Source organism: Myxine glutinosa, chromosome 13 (genome assembly GCF_964187855.1).
Source record: "Myxine glutinosa chromosome 13, kmMyxGlut1.1, whole genome shotgun sequence".
NCBI classification, from domain to species: Eukaryota; Metazoa; Chordata; class Myxini; order Myxiniformes; family Myxinidae; genus Myxine; species Myxine glutinosa.
The window spans coordinates 50,721,013-50,736,825 of NC_136273.1; the positions used below are offsets into that span (position 1 = coordinate 50,721,013).

Consider the following 15,813-nt stretch of genomic DNA (forward strand, 5'->3'; position numbering starts at 1 on the left):
CTCTTGCAATCCACTTCCGACTTCCCTTCTTCTCTGGGAGAGCATTCTTTACCACTGCATCACTTGAATCCCGCAACATCATGAACTCCCACACCCTCACCACCTTAAACTCCTCGGTTAATGATGTCAAGGGAAACTGGAGTTTTCCACCCTGACCATAAAAGGCAATGTTCGTCAAACAGCGTGGCACTCCCAACCATCTCCTCACAAACCCGCTCACCACAACCTCCATCCTCTCTACATGCCCAATCGCGATATCATACATCATCAATGGCCACAATACTCGTGGCATCAATCCAAACTTCAAACACCATACCTTCAACTTACCTGGCAAACCACATCCATCAATCCTCTTCAAACCTCTCAAAAGCTTGTTTCTGACCTCCTCCACTCTTCCCACATCATTCAACTCCACTGTATACCATTTTCCCAAACTCTTCACAGGGGCCTCCACCAATGATGGAACCACCTCCCCTCCCAGCTCAAACCTGTGCATGTTATCCACCACTCCTCGTCTCACTACCACACTCTTCGACTTTCTTGCTTTAAATCCCATTCTTGCCCACCGCATCAACCTTTCCAGTCGTCCCAGTACCTCGACTGCTGCATCAGCGGACTGTTGGACAACTGTCAGGTCATCCATGAAAGCAAACATTGCTGGCAACCTCTGACCAGGGGCTAGCTCCACTTCTTTCCCATGTCCACTCACTGCACGTATCAACAACTACATAACCAGCACAAACAAAATCGGGCAGATGGTACATCCCATCGGGATCCCCACTTCCAACTTCTGCCACTCTGTTACATAGGACTGTGTCGCAAACCGCATCCAAAACTGATCATAATATGCCATCAAAAAATCCCTAAATCTCCATGGCACCCAAAATAAATCCATGGCATACCTGATCAAGGCATGCGGCACTGACCCATATGCATTCTCCAAATCCAGCCATACCACCGCCACATCCTTCCTTTGCCTCTTTGCCTCCTGTAACACTTGCCAATGCATCCTGGTGATCCTGGTATCCCTGCCTTCTGCACAGATCCATCCACAAAACCATTCCCTCTGATGAAGCCTGAGAGCCATGCCGCAAAGACACTCATCAATATCTTCCCATCTACATCGAGCAATGATATTGGTCTAAACTGCTCCAGTGTTACAGCCTCCTCCTGCTTTGGAATATAAACTCCTTCCGCCCTAGTCCATTGACTGGGCACCACTCCTTGCCTCCATACCACCTTCAGAGCCTTCCACAGATACTGCCTGATGCCTTCACAACTCTTAAACACCTTGTATGGCACTCCACTTGGTCCTGGAGCCGATGCCGCCCGTGCCTTCCTCAAAACTGCCTCAATCTCAGACATCTTTGGCTCTGACAAATCAAATGGAACACCTGACAAATCAAATATATATATATATATATGTGTGTGTGTGTGTGTGTGTGTGTGTGTGTGTGTGTGTGTGTGTGTGTGTATGTGTGTATGTGTGTGTGTCTCAGTCATTCCTGAGCATCATATCATTAGAATAGCAATTTAATACATACACCATTTCCAGTTGTGAGATTAACACAGCTGGTTTTGCACAAAGATCAATGGTCTTGAAGCACAATCCCCTTGGAGGTGCAAGGTTCTTGCCTGCTCGCTCGTATAACATGCAGCGTTGTGTGCCTGGCAGCATGGCAGGCTTGGAAGCGTGGGTTGGTGAGCAGCTACTCGACCTTATGGGCATGACTGATAAGTATGTGGCTCCCTTCCTGGTGGCCATGGCCAAGCGCAGTGGCAGTGCATCGGAACTGACGCAGAGGCTAAAGGACACACAAACTATCAATGTGGATGATCGAGTTGTTGGATTCTGCCGACTACTGTGGGAAAAGGTACGAGCTACACTACTTTCCAACATCTTGTTTCTGACATCATCAACTTCCATGCAGATTCCGATATTTTGAAAGATGTAAAACTACCTTCCACTTATACTTCCTACATTGTCTTTCGTTTGCAATGAGCTTTTCTTTGGGCTGGAATAAGTTTGTCTGCATTATCACCCTGCACTCACGAAGCGAAAAGCGGGGTTAAGCATTCAGTTGCACACGCGTGCCGTGTGCCGAGTCTGCATTTAAAAAATTCGTTTTATCAGCAAACGTTGGTCCGATTGACATGAAATTTTCACCATAGGAGGGCCTCCTCCTGTATAATATTGTACACCGCACCTTTCCTATGCCATCTCCAGGCGCTGCATGACGTCATTGCCGGGCACCGAAGGGGGCTCGGCAATGACGCACGCTGAAAGGGAGTACTCAGTTTTCACTCTGGTTGTTTTCTTGGTTGTCCGGGCGATATCTCAGCCATCCTTTGAGCTAGGAAACTGAAATTTTGGCACAATAGTGAGCACTTGCGTTTGTCAAAAACGGTATTTTTTTGTTTTTTGATTAATCAATTAATTGAGGAGTTATTTAATTATTAGCGATTAATTAAGTACTCATACATTTCATTTGTCTTCTGGCCATTATATCAGGCACCTTTTGAGTTAGGAAGTTGATATTTGGACATGCAAATGACCAGGTGATTTGGCTGCAAAGGCTATTTTTGATTTATTGATCGATTAATTATTTAATTATTCGATTGAATGAAATGAATGAATGATCGTTTTAAGGCCATTTTCCCCGCTAGAGCGGGGGTTAGCCTTGCGGGCCCCATGACAATCATGGTTCCCTGTTTGAGGCAATGTTTTTATGGCCGGATGCCCTTCCTGACGCCAACCCTTTGTCACGCTCTTACGATGCGCAGGGATACGGTGACGTACCTATTCTAAATTGTGGTACACACCGGGATCATTCATCCCAGCAAGCTGGTACTCAATTTGCCGACCTCGGAAGGATGACAGGCTGAGTCAGCCCCCCTGGCGTTAATTCAGCGATCGACCGGGATTCGAACCCAGGATCCTAGGATCCCAAGCCGGCACCCTAACCGCTAAGCCAGCACCAGGCTTAATTAATTAATCGATTAATGACAATTAATTAATTTTTTTAAAGTTACAGATTCAGATGAAATGTTGGTGGTTTAAGTATTCTATTAGCCAATTGATTAATCATTATATTTTTTTACGATTATTATTTATTTATTTTCATTATTAATCGTTTATTTATTTTGTTTCTCATTTGGCCAATATCTCAGGCACCTTTTGAGCTGGGAAGCTGATATTTGTACATGACGATGACCATGTGATTTTTCTGTAAAGGGTATTTTTGATTTATTGATTAATCAATTAATCGATTAATTTTTTATTATTAATAAATTAATTATTTATTTATTTTTATTAATGACTTATTTAATTAAATTCCTAAAAGTTGCATCTTCGGATGAAGCACAAGTGGTTTAGTTCAGGGGTCGAAATTATCGAAGGCATCGACGGCAAAAGCCGGCGTGCCCAAGCTATTTCCCGTGCTGCCCCCAAACTTTTCATGATCACTACGGCAGAGAGTTGCAGTGCCCTTTTTCTTCAGTTGCTGCTGTGCCCTTTTTGTCAATAAAGCATAATAATAGAGACCAAAGTATGAATAAAGTAATGATGAAAACAACAAACTGACTTAGTCGGCTTTCGTTTTCTCAGTGCATGTCGGAACATTAGCGTAGTAAGCATATACATTGTCTAGGCTACCTCGTTTCCCATTCTCTTACTGAATACAGAATGTTGCAGTCCTACTATCGTCCTTGGGTACGGGAAATGAGGTTCAAGGGCATCCCATAATTTCTATTGGCCCCGCCTACGACCATTCGTCATCCCATACGTCATCCAGCATCATCAATGAAACGCAAAGCATTATGGGCTACTATGAGCGCATAAATTACAGCGTGGCTATTATTGCCGATGTTTGCACACCCACGTCGTTGCCTACCAACCGCGCTGTATTAGCGGGGGTAATACTCATGGTTGGGACGGCCTTCCGATTGCTTCCGTCCCGACTATAGGTATGTTACAATCCCGCAAGGTCAGCGGTGGTGTACATCTGCCGCTGTACCTGTGTGCACATGTCGACGAGAGGCTGTAGGGATCTCCAAGAAATGCAGGTTTTTCATTGGCTGTCGGAGGGTATTTCCGCGTACGTCATAGCCGATGACGTAGTGGAATTGCTCGCGCTTCTAACCTCGTTTTCGAATTTACACGAGACCTCTTCAATTTCTGTCATACGATCGACTCGAAAGTTTGGCTTGTGTTCAGCACTTTTCAAATCAACGATCGAATGTTCCGGACAAAATAAAAGGTATGTTGGACGTTTTTCCAACACGTTATCTAGTTTGTGGTGGAATTTCATTGCAATCTGATCATGCGAAGTAAGATATTTTGGCCCCGATATCGGGCCTGGTCCTTGCCGTGTTGCGCAACATTGAGAAAAGATGGCGACCTGTGTGATACGATGTACTTGCACTGTTGGCCGGATACTACACCCCTCTCACACAAGGGTGATTGAATTGTAATCATGTATACCTGACTCAAGACTGAGTGAGTATTGAGTAAAGATGATGTCTGGTGATGATGATGATGAAAAAAGTTCAACTCTGTCAAACAAAAGTTAAACTTTGTTACATGGACATGATGACAATGCAGTTCTGACTGAGTTGAGTTGAGTTTTGAGAGAAATCAAATCTGAAACTGTTATTGAGATTCGAATTCTAAAAATACATTATAAAAAAGTTTAAGTTGATTTACTTGTTCTGTCAAACAAAGGTTAAACTTTGTTACATGGCCATGATGACAATGCAGTTCTGAGTTGAGTTGAGTTTTCTGAAACTGTTTATATTCTAAAAAGACATTATTAAAAAGTTTAAGTTGATTTACTTGTTCTGTCAAACAAAGGTTAAACTTTGTTGCATGGCCATGATGACAATGCAGTTCTGAGTTGAGTTGCGTTTTCTGAAACTGTTTATATTCTAAAAATATATTATTAAAAAGTTTAAGTTGATTTACTTGTTCTGTCAAACAAAGGTTAAACTTTGTTGCATGGCCATGATGACAATGCAGTTCTGAGTTGAGTTGCGTTTTCTGAAACTGTTTATATTCTAAAAATATATTATTAAAAAGTTTAAGTTGATTTACTTGTTCTGTCAAACAAAGGTTAAACTTTGTTACATGGCCATGATGACAATGCAGTTCTGAGTTGAGTTGCGTTTTCTGAAACTGTTTATATTCTAAAAATATATTATTAAAAAGTTTAAGTTGATTTACTTGTTCTGTCAAACAAAGGTTAAACTTTGTTACATGGCCATGATGACAATGCAGTTCTGAGTTGAGTTGAGTTTTCTGAAACTGTTTATATTCTAAAAAGACATTATTAAAAAGTTTAAGTTGATTTACTTGTTCTGTCAAACAAAGGTTAAACTTTGTTACATGGCCATGATGACAATGCAGTTCTGAGTTGAGTTGCGTTTTCTGAAACTGTTTATATTCTAAAAATATATTATTAAAAAGTTTAAGTTGATTTACTTGTTCTGTCAAACAAAGGTTAAACTTTGTTACATGGCCATGATGACAATGCAGTTCTGAGTTGAGTTGAGTTTTCTGAAACTGTTTATATTCTAAAAAGACATTATTAAAAAGTTTAAGTTGATTTACTTGTTCTGTCAAACAAAGGTTAAACTTTGTTACATGGCCATGATGACAATGCAGTTCTGAGTTGAGTTGCGTTTTCTGAAACTGTTTATATTCTAAAAATACATTATAAAAAAGTTTAAGTTGATTTACTTGTTCTGTCAAACAAAGGTTAAACTTTGTTACATGGCCATGATGACAATGTAGTTCTGAGTTGAGTTGAGTTTTCTGAAACTGTTTATATTCTAAAAATACATTATTAAAAAGTTTAAGTTGATTTACTTGTTCTGTCAGTAATATTTCCCTGCCTGTTTAAGTTACCGACACACTTTGCCTTTGTGCCCACAATAATAATTCTAGATTGCCTTGGTGCCCCCCAAACCCAAAAGAAAATGCCTTGGTGCCCAAAAATTTTTGAAGTCATCAAAGGCAAACATTGCTGTGCCCTCCCTACAGAGTAATTCGACCCCTGGTTTAGTTATGCTATTAGCCAATGAATTAAGAAAATATTTGATGACAATCTTTTATTGATTTTAATTATGCAAATAAATCGATCAATTATTGTGCACCTCTCCCTCCAAATACAGTCCCTATGAGCTGCACGGCGGTATTGCCGGGCGCCAGAGGTGCCCCGGCCATGCCGAGCTGGAGGATATTTAATCATTTGGCATGGGGCGGTGTACTTTGAATGTATGTGTCCTTGTTTTAATGATTATTATGACGTCATAGGTCATGTGATGCATGCGCCATCTTGGAAAAACCGAGAAATGTTGCACCTCTATATCTCCAAAACCTCTACATGGAAAAAATTTAAACATGGCTCATTGTAAAGAACTCCATATGGGGAATAGGTGTTGTTAACAATGACGTCATTGGTGCCATAATTATGACGTCATAATTCGACAGGGACAACGCTTAGTCTGATCAGGTTGAAATGTATTTAGCGTAATCTATGCAACAATTATATTAGAGAATATAAATTAATGATGTCATCACTCACGTGGTCTGGCAGCCATATCGGATCAAAGAAAAAAAATGTTCAAAAACAAAAGAGTTGGCCCGCAACTAGTTGACGGTGCAGGGTAAGTATTCTATGAATACCATCTAGTTATTCATGCCATCTCTTTGTCGTAGTAATGACAGCATCCCCGCTGCCATTTTCAAATTGGTGACAATAATTATCAAGAGTAAATGTTAAGAAGCTATCATGGGTTGACGTGATAGGCTAGAGGAACTTGCCTCTGAGCTGTGTTGTCTGGACTGTGTCTTATTCCCCACCCAAATATATACTGTCATCCTGGTTCTTTGAAGGCAGGGTGTTGCATCAATACAGGGCCTTCAGAAAGTATTCACACCCTTTGACTTTTTTCACATTTTGTTGTGTTACAGCCTGAATTTAAAATGGATTACATTGAGATTTTTTGTCACTGATCTACACATATAACCCCATAATGTCAGTGTAATAATTAAAAAAAAGACATTTTTGCAACTTAATTAAAAATGAAGAGCTGAAATGTCTTAGTCAATAAGTAATCCACCCCCTTGCTATGACAATGCATATTGAGCTCAGGTGCATCCAATTTCCTTTGATCATCCTTGAGATGTCTCGACAACTTTATTTTTATTTTTATTTTTTTGGATACAGAATCGAGGCTCGTGTAAGAGCTAACACATTGAATATGAAAACATGCACAGACACATAAAACATACAATGAAGGGAGTGGAAGACAAGAGGGGAAGAGAGAGGGAATCACACAAGCACAACAACAGTAGAGAACAGGGGCGTCGGTAGATCTGTGGAAGGGGGTTGGGGGGGGGGGGGTACATGGTATAAAGCAAATGAACACATCTAGGAATTTCAGGAAAGAAGTTGGGGATTGAAAGAGGCGTATCTGGGGTGTATTAATGGGGGTAGACAATATCAAGGTTTTGGATGGGGGAAGATAACAGATTGTGGTGAACAGCTGTTTTAAAGACCTGGAGGGAGGAGAGGGATTGTAGAGAGAGTGGGAGTTTGTTCCAGAGGCGGGAGAAAAGAGGAATGAAAGCGTGAAGGTGAGCAGAGAGTCTTGATTTTGGCAGTTTCACCAGAAGCGGGTTGCTGACAGATCTTGTGCGTCATGCAGGAATATTTGGGGGGCAGAGCACAGACAGAGCAGGGGGAGCAAAGCCGGAGAAGAGTCTGTAGATGACAGAAAGACCACCAACCTGCCTGCGGTGAGAGAGTGAAAGGCCCTCAGAATCAGCTTCATCAGGGGAGATTCCAATGATTCTGAAAGCTTTAGTTTATACAGCGTGAAGCCGAGCTTGGTGTGAGGCAGGAGCACCAGCCCAGAGGGGAGAGCAGTATTCCATTGAGCGCCGGATGAAACCTTTGTACGTGGTGAGGCCAAGGAAGGACTTTGCATGACGGAGGATGCCCAGTCGACAACTGGCTTTGGAGGCCAGCTTGGAAATGTGTTTTTTCCAGGAAAGATCATCGCAAATTGGACATGATTGTGAAAGAAACAACTTTTTATACAAGGTCCCACAGTTGATAGTGCATGTCAGAGCCGAAACTCTGCCATGAAGTCCAAGGAACTGTCCGTAGAACACTGTGATAGAATTGTGAGGAGGCATAGATCTGGGGAAGGGCATAAAACAATTATCATGGAGTGTTGAAAGTTTCCAAGAGCACCATCATTAGGAAATGGAAAGAATATGGATCTACCGAGACTCTTCCTGGAGCTCGCCGTCCAACTAAACTGAGCAACGGGGCAAGAAGGACCTTCGTCAGGGAGGTGACCAAGAACTCGATGACCACTCTGACAGAACTACAGAGTTCCTTGGCTGAGATGGGAGAACCTGCCGCAACAGTCTCTGCCGTATTTCACAAACTTAGGCTTTTTGGGAGAGTGGCCAGATGGAAACCACTCCTGAAAAAGGGCAAATGACAGCAGATCTGGAGTTTGCAAAAAGGCACGGGAAAGACTCTCACAACATTAGGCAAAATATTCTGTTGTCTGATGAGACGAAAATTGAACTCTTTGGCCTGAATCCAAATCGCTAGGTCTGGTGGAAACAGAGCACAGCTCATCACCCATCTGATACCATAACTTCCATGAAGCATGGTGGTGGCAGCATCATGTTATGGGGATGCTTTTCAGCAGCAGGGGCCGGTAGACTTGCAAGAATAGTGGGAACACTGAATGGAGCCAAATACAGACAAATATTTGAGGAGAACTTGCTCCAGAGTGCAAAGGACCTTAGACTGCAGCAAATATTTATGTTAAAACATGACAATGACCCCAAGCATACAGTCAAAGCAACACTGGAATGGTTTCAGACCAAGAATGTGAAAGCCTTTGAGTGGCCCAGCCAAAGCCCAGACTTGAATCCCATTGAGAATCTGTGGAAAGACTTGAACATTGCTGTACACCAACGCTACCCATCCAACTTGATAGAGCTTGAGCAAATCTGCAAGGAAGAATGGGACAAACTCCCCAAATCCAGATGTGCAAAGCTGATACAGACATACCCAAGAAGTCTCAAAGCTGTAATCACTGCCAAAGGCACTTCTGCGAAGTATTGACTCAGGGGGTTGAATACTTGTGTAAATTAGATTTTCTGTATTTCATTTTTGATTATCATGTAAAATTTTCTAAAAACAAATTTCTACTTTGACATTATGGGGTATTATTTATATGTAGATCAGTGACAAAAAAATCTAGATATATAATCTATTTTAAATTCAGGCTGTAACACCACAATGTGAAAAGTTGACAAAAAAGTCAAGGGGTGTGAATACTTTCAGAAGGCACTGTACCTTCCATGTTAAACCATCTCTCCATTTAATCCTTGGTCCCATCTGCCAGTGGTTTTTCAAGTTCCAGATCTTGCCTATCAGTGGGATATAAAAAGTAAACTGTTCAGTCTGGTGGAGGTATGTGCTCTACAGAGTGCCGTTCTCCATATATTGTTATTTGTGTGCTTAAGATTTAATGTTCATTGCTCATAAAATGCTTTATTGTGGAAACAGGTTCCCAAAAAACCACAGCAAGAACGGCCCCAGCGTGCGGTTGAGCGTGAAGCTCTGGCGCTGCAGGCTCGAAACCGTGCGTATCGCCTCATCGGAGAAGAGGAAGGTGTTGTGGAAGCGGCAAGCACCCGCCATGCCAGGGGCAAGAAGCGTAAGCACATTCGGAAGAAGCGGGATTCTTCTGAGAGTGGAAGTGACGGTGAAACCAAGGCACTTGCAAATGTTGCTCAGAGGTTCGTTCAACACCACTATTCAGCCTGCTTTCACGATCCCATCTCGTCATAGTTGGCTTCACCCCCTTTCATGATTACCTTGCCCCCTTCTCACCCTCCACGTTCCCCCTCCAAACTAAGCTTGTATTTCTCCTTCATTCGGTCACTCGACTGGTTTGTGAACACACACTTTTTATCAATGAATAGGTACTTTTCAAAATGTGAACACCGGCCAATAAAGTGTCTTCAAACATTGTTGGCTACAAACCGAAAGTCAAAGCATTAGATATTGCCGTGTTCCTGGTGATTAAAATCTACCAAGGAAACGGATTGCCAAATGAGCTTTACACTCCGAGGCGTTCAGTCAAAATGTAGGGGAGAATACGCGTGAGGGGGAGGGGGAGAGACCAAAGAGCGCTTACCTTCACGGATCCCACCGGCAGTCTTCACACCTGGATAAATTAACTCAAACAACACGAAAATAAAATGTACAAAAATAAACAGGTTTAATGAAAGAAATGCCGCTAACAAGGAAAGCACGATAAAATATAACTATGATTCCTAAATGGAGTGCTCCCGCACAGACCTGAATACAAACAATGGGAAAAATAACTGAAAATAAATGTGTTCTTTATGTGGCACTTAGCTCAAATCGGCTTGGGTGTCTCGTCAGGAATCGTCAAGATCGTCTGAGGTCTTGGCGTCTTTGCACGCAAAATGCGCCCGTTGGCGTGAAGTAGGCCTCCCATGCGAAGCGAACGAGTTTGGCGTGCAGCTCACTCTTCCAGCCATGCTTTTCCTCACGATCTCTGCACGGAAACCGCAGCTCTCCATCCGCAGTTCTCCTCCGCACAACCACTGGCAAGATGTCCTCCTCACGACCACCAGCAAGATCTCGGAACACGGCCGTTCGCGATGAATCCTCTTTACGCAAGAGAGCAAAATGCGACCATTCACCACCAAAGTCCGTACCCAAGAGATAAGAAAAAATGTCGGCACACGACCATACACCACCAGTTCCAAAACGAAAAGGGCGAGAGGACGTTGATGCTGAGAGAGCCTAAATGCGACCATTCGCTATGGGATCCAGAATCAGAAGAAACGACAAGCGAAAATGTCCGCCTTTCCAATTATTTTGTACGCCGGCTCTGACGTCATCCGTGCCTGCTTCACCAATCCCATAGTCCCATCTTACCAGTCCTTGTGTCGATCAAATCCCAGATCAATCACTGCTCTTCTTGCTCCTGTGCACTCACCTAGTCGATGTTGTCAGCGGTACTGTTCGATGCCTGGTTTCGGGTTGGTTTTTAATTAGTGTGGTTAATGGCTGATGTCTTACTTGTGTCATAAGGAACACAGGAAAAGATTACAGAGGCAATTACAAACAGGGAATTAATTACCCATAATCCCTCGCTAATTAACAAGCCCCACCCCTCTGATGGGGACGAAGATACAAGCTTACCCGACATCCGGTCTACACAAATTTCCTACTTTGGATACATCGAGGTTTCTTCTTCTTCACTACAGTCGGAGCACACACACTACCTACACACTCACTTTACTTGGCTCTGAGGTAATCACTGCCTACCCCCCACAAATGTAACAATATTTTGAACATATAGCTGTCATGATCTTGCCGGCGACTGTACATAGAGAAACGGCGCATTGCAAGCTCAGATTCCGATACTGATTAGGTGATGGCTGATGGGGGGGGGGGGGGGGGCGGTAAGGTGGTCATGGGTATTGTTAGCTAGGGTGATGGCTGATGGGGGATTGTTGGAGGAAGTGGAGTGTGGGGTTGGGGTGTGGGGTTGATGCTTGATGGGGGATAGTGAGGGGATGGTGGAGGGGAGGGGAAAGGGGGTGGGGGTGTGGGCTGGTTGCTTGTATTGTTAGCTAGGGTGATGGTTGATGGGGGAACGTGAGGGGTGGTGGAGTGGAGTGGGGTAAGGGGTGTGGGGTGGTCATGGGTATTGTTAGCTATGGTGATGGTTGATGGGGGTTATACATTTGTTGCTATTGCCAAATTACGTTATTCTTATTATTGTTGTTAATATTATTGGTATTAATTAATGAATGCTTTCTTACAATGGTATCATTATTTTATTATTATTATTTATTTTTGTAATTGTAATGCCATGCTGTGGAAGGACCTACTAAACTTCTCTATACACCTTAACATGTCATGCATTTAAAAACATGGGAACTGTTCCAGATTCTTTATAGTAATTATAATTTTGGTGTATCATTATGATCATTTCAGTGTCTCACATTCCACATCAGAAAGCTCCAGTAGAACTCCACAAAAACATGACAAACACATACATGAAGGAGGAGAGTAGGCACAGGAGCAATAGCTACAGGGTGAAGCACTAATTTAGAAAGGTGTGATAGCATTATCGTGTCATCATGTCGTGCATCCTGTAATGGAGGGGTTTCCTGGAATCATCCTTTCTCCAATGTAATCAAGAGCATTCACTGCCTGATTGTTTTTTTTTGCTCATTTCCTTACTTGGTGGTTACTGGACTCTTGTCGGATCATGAGTGTCCTGGAATCACCCTTGCTCCAATGTAAACAAGAGCATTCACTTCCTGATTGTTGTTTTGCTCATTTATTTACTTGTTGGTTACTGGACTCGTTATCGGATCACGAGTGTACTTTATTACTTGCAAAATCGAAGATTTTTCAAGTATATTAGTTGGTCTTGTGCGTTATTCTGTCTGTTTGTCTGTCTGTCTGTTTGTCTGTATGTCAGTCGCCTACAGGTCACAATTTTCAATCGATCTTCACTAAACTTCACCAAATGGTACAGTTGGTCATAAGCAAGAAGCCTACTGTTTTTTTTTGGTCAAAGCTCAAAGGCCATCTGGATGTCAAAATTGTAAAATCACCATTTTTCATCCAATTGACTTGAAAATTTAACAGCATTTGTTTATTGAGTCACTAAATTGGCAAACCAACTATTTTTAAGGTCAAAAGGTCAAAGTTTAACTCGAGGTCAAACCTCCAAAATCAATTTTAATCTGAAAAACCATCAATTTTCATCCGATTGACTTGAAAATTGAACAGTGCTTGTACATTGTCATTAAATTGGTAAACCAACTATTTTTGAGGTCAAAAGGTCAAAGGTCAACTCAAGGTCAAACTTCCAAAATCATCAATTTTCATCCGAAGAAACTGTCAATTTTCAACCCATTGATTTGAAAATTATGTAGCAATTGCACAGTGCCTCACTAAATTGGTAAACCAACTATTTTAAGGTCAAAGGTCAACTCAAGGTCAAGCTTCCAAAATCATCAATTTTCTTCTGAAAAATCATCACTTTTCATCTTATTACTTTGTAAATTAAACAGCAATGCATAGCGCATCACCGAATTGGGAAAATAACTATTTTTGAGATCAAAAGCTCAGGTCAAACTTCTAAAATTGTCACTTTTCATCCTATTGACCCGACCTTAGATCAAGATTGTCAATTTAAATCTTGATGAAATTGGCAATTTGATGGATCAATGGCAACCTTTTATGGGGGGAGGGAGGGTGTGGGGGGGAGGTGGATTTTGCAAGTATCATGCTCTGCATGACATCTTCTTGTTTATTTATTTATCTGCCCATTTTCGTGTCTGTCTATCTTTTGCCCAAGGATTCTCCGTCTTCGTCATTCTGTGCTTTCTTACAATAAACTGTTATGTAAGAACACGATTGGGGCGGTGACTGGTTATTGGAGATTTAGCACCATTTCGGTGAGAAACCATTTTGGCGCGGCTTTAATGAAAAATCCACGGGAGGTTATATCGGTGATGTTCTTTAAAAAGAGACGGGTGCAATTAACAAGTCTAACCACCCCCTCATGCATCAACATTCCTTGTTACGATATACTGGTCTCATGTGGTCAATTAGTCAGCTTCACTATGTTAACAAATATAATTTCGTTCAAAATTTTGGTAGATTAGCAAAACTATACATTTTTGGAATATTCAGAGTATGAGGAATCCAAAAATTAATGTTTACATTTGCGTAGACACCTTTGCGAAAATGACACTCAGGACAGTGATGAAGATAGTCAGGTTCGTTATGTTAACAAATATAATTTCTTTCAAAATTTTGGGATTAGCAAACCTGTACATTTTTGGAATCTTCAGAGCATGGAGAATCTGAAAATCAATGTTGGCATTTGCACAGACACCTGCATGGCCGCCATTTTGGATTTTGAAAATGGCTGCCATAAAATACATATTTTGCGCGATCTCGGCTTCTAGTCAACCTAGAGACTTAATTAAATATGCTAATCCTATGTTTTCTGGGTCAAGGAATCCAATAAAGGCCTCAAAATAGTGCTCAGGGTTATAGAAAAGCAACAAACAAAGGTAATTGAAAACCATTGTCTTTATATTTGTGATATAACTGTATTACATAATACATGATATTGCAAGTCCTTTGAAGTTATAGGTTGTTATAGGAAGTTATAGGTAGTATCAGATTGAACTATAAGTCCTATACACAGGATCTACGAGGTCTATACCGTTCAGGAATATGCTTTTACAGATCTTCATCACTGTCCTGAGTGTCATTTTCGCAAAGGTGTCGACGCAAATGTAAACATTAATTTTTGGATTCTCCATGCTCTGAATATTCCAAAAATGTATAGTTTTGCTAATCTACCAAAATTTTGAACGAAAAAACATAGTGAACCTGACTAAATCGTTGTGGTCACAAACTTCACCGCGACCAACACATTATCAGGTTTTGTGTGCAGCAGAATCGTCTCTTTACTTCATACAATGTAAAGATAGCACTTCGGTATTTTCCGTGAAGTTTATAGGAGGGAAGGGCGACGCGAAACTCCAACAATTTACGCTATTTCCTTATTTACCTACATAGACAGACATTCTCCTGCCTGGCGGACATCTGATCACGGAAACGTACTTGCAAGCTTTTGTACCGATTGATTTGCTAATTACTACACGAAACTACACGGTTAAGAAATGAATCGGCTTGTCATCTTATGCGGCATGTTTTTCTGATGATGATAATATGGAAACCTCCATGTGGGTCGTTACAAAAATAACGGAGTTCCTTGCTTTGTGGAAGTAGTTTCAACCATGCATAATCAGTCCATTACTTTTTGAGATATTCTATACATCGTTTTTGGCGCCATCTCTCAATAGTGAATAAGCGCTTGAAAAATTATAAAAATTCTCACATCTGGATCTTCACCAAAATCTAATCAATTGGTCCTTGTCACACACCCAGCTTGTCCACCAAATTTCGTCCGAGTCCATCCACAACTCTTTGAGATATCCTGCTCACAGACAGACAGCAAACGAACAAGAAAGATGTCGTGCAGAGCACAAAACCTGCGAAGTCCATAAAACAAATGTGACCGTTAAAATAATTGGTGCTTGAATTCGTGACAGAATATGCAAATCCTGTTCAAGTTTGAAGTCAATCGGATGAAACCTGACAATTTTAGAAATTTGGCCTATGTTGACCTTTTGACCTCAAAAATATTGGTTGAATTTGGTGATTTGATATGCAAATCCTTTTCAAACTTTAGGTCAAAAAATGAAATAAATGATCGTTTTAAGGCCATTTTCCCCCGCTAGAGCGGGGGTTAGCCTTGCGGGCCCCATGACAATCATGGTTCCCTGTTTGAGGCAAGGTTTTTTAATGGCCGGATAGCCTGACGCCAAACTTTAGGTCAATCGGATGAAAATTGAGGATGTTAGAAATTCCACACAAGTTGTTGAACTTTGGCCTATGTTGACTTTTTGACCTCAAACAATAGGTTTCTTGCTTCTGATCAACTCTACCAGGTGGTGAGGTTTCGTGAAGATCGAAGTAAAAAGGTGACCTGTAGGCGGTTGACAGACAGAAACAAACTGACGAAGAAACATAATAACGCATACGACCAACCAATATATTTGAAAAATCTTTGATTATCGCAAGTAAGAAGCAGACAGGGGTGAAAACATATCCTCTGTCGACCTTCTATGGTCAG

At 41.6% G+C, this 15,813-nt stretch overlaps 1 protein-coding gene across 3 annotated transcripts in view; it reads left to right on the forward strand.

Moving 5' to 3' along the window:
• DHX16 (DEAH-box helicase 16) overlaps positions 1 to 15,813 on the forward strand; it is a 130,868-nt gene that overhangs the window by 9,759 nt on the left and 105,296 nt on the right. For all 3 annotated transcript variants that reach the window (XR_013621211.1, XM_078767456.1, XM_068134433.2), the window contains 2 exons: positions 1,676 to 1,874; positions 9,603 to 9,835. Coding sequence is in view for 2 of the 3 variants with exons in the window: in XM_078767456.1 (XP_078623582.1) it covers positions 1,677 to 1,874; positions 9,603 to 9,835 (431 nt within the window). In the remaining variant the exon portion in view is untranslated. The remainder of the gene's footprint in view (positions 1 to 1,675; positions 1,875 to 9,602; positions 9,836 to 15,813) is intronic.